Consider the following 1,262-nt stretch of genomic DNA (forward strand, 5'->3'; position numbering starts at 1 on the left):
AAAACCAAAATGAAAGCCAGAAAAGAAATGCTGTGGTTAAGGTTTCAAATATTGCTCACAGCAGAGGTAGAGTAGTCAAAGTTCCTGCTCAGGCGAATACATCAAAAGCTCAGTTAAGTACTAAAAAAGTGCTCCAGAGTAAGAACATGGATCATGCAAAAGCTCGGGAAGTGTTGAAAATTGCCAAAGAAAAGGCACAAAAGAAGCAAAGTGAAACCTCTGCATCCAGAAATGCACATTCAAAAGTCCACTTCACACGTCGATATCAGAATCCTAGCTCAGGTTCCCTTCCACCCCGGGTTCGTTTAAAACCACAAAGGTACAGGAATGAAGAAAATGACTCTTCTCTGAAGACGGGACTTGAGAAAATGCGGAGTGGCAAGCTGGCACCCAAGCCCCAGTCTCGTTGCACCTCTACCCGCTCAGCAGGTGAGGCCCCTTCAGAAAATCAGAGTCCCTCAAAAGGCCCTGAAGAGGCCAACAGTGAGGTTCAGGACACAAATGAAGTGCTTGTGCCTGGTGAGCAGGAACCACAGACACTGGGCAAAAAGGGCAGCAAAAGCAATATCTCTGTTTACATGACCCTAAATCAAAAGAAATCTGACTCTTCCAGTGCTTCAGGGTGTAGCATTGATAGCACAGATGATTTGAAATCCTCCAACTCTGAGTGTAGTTCTTCTGAAAGCTTTGATTTTCCTCCAGGCAGTATGCATGCACCTTCCACCTCCTCCACATCCTCTTCTTCAAAGGAAGAGAAAAAGCTCAGTAATTCCTTGAAAATGAAAGTCTTTTCCAAAAACGTCTCTAAATGCGTCACACCAGATGGCAGGACCATATGTGCAGGGGACATTGTTTGGGCCAAGATATATGGCTTCCCTTGGTGGCCAGCCCGTATTCTTACTATAACTGTGAGTCGGAAAGATAACGGCCTCTTAGTTCGACAGGAGGCCCGTATTTCATGGTTCGGGTCTCCAACAACATCTTTCCTTGCTCTATCGCAACTGTCCCCCTTTTTAGAAAACTTCCAGTCACGCTTTAATAAGAAGAGAAAGGGCCTGTATCGCAAGGCTATCACAGAGGCAGCTAAGGCTGCCAAGCAGCTGACCCCGGAAGTACGGGCTCTGTTGACACAATTTGAAACGTGAACACGGACAGTAAGGTAGGCAAGAACCATTGAAAGGTACCACAGATTTTTCTAGTCTAGTTAGGAGGAACTTCTGCAAAATAGCCTGGCCAAATTGGAGAGAGAAATTGAACTCAAT

General features: G+C 45.5%; 1 protein-coding gene across 1 annotated transcript; it reads left to right on the forward strand.

The window, feature by feature from the left end:
* Positions 1 to 6: 6 nt before the first annotated feature.
* LOC102259040 (PWWP domain-containing protein 2A) lies at positions 7 to 1,254 on the forward strand. Its single transcript, XM_005852944.2, has one exon. It carries the CDS (start codon positions 147 to 149, stop codon positions 1,143 to 1,145), a length of 999 nt encoding a protein of 332 aa, XP_005853006.2. The 5' UTR covers positions 7 to 146; the 3' UTR covers positions 1,146 to 1,254.
* Positions 1,255 to 1,262: the final 8 nt, after the last annotated feature.

The sequence above is a fragment of the Myotis brandtii genome, unplaced genomic scaffold (genome assembly GCF_000412655.1).
Source record: "Myotis brandtii unplaced genomic scaffold, ASM41265v1 C42284325, whole genome shotgun sequence".
In the NCBI taxonomy this organism is placed as follows: domain Eukaryota; kingdom Metazoa; phylum Chordata; class Mammalia; order Chiroptera; family Vespertilionidae; genus Myotis; species Myotis brandtii.

What these genes read in the sequence shown, in the direction of transcription:
- LOC102259040 (XM_005852944.2), top strand. Translation starts at nt 147, where the DNA reads ATGGATCATGCAAAAGCTCGGGAAGTGTTGAAAATTGCCAAAGAAAAG.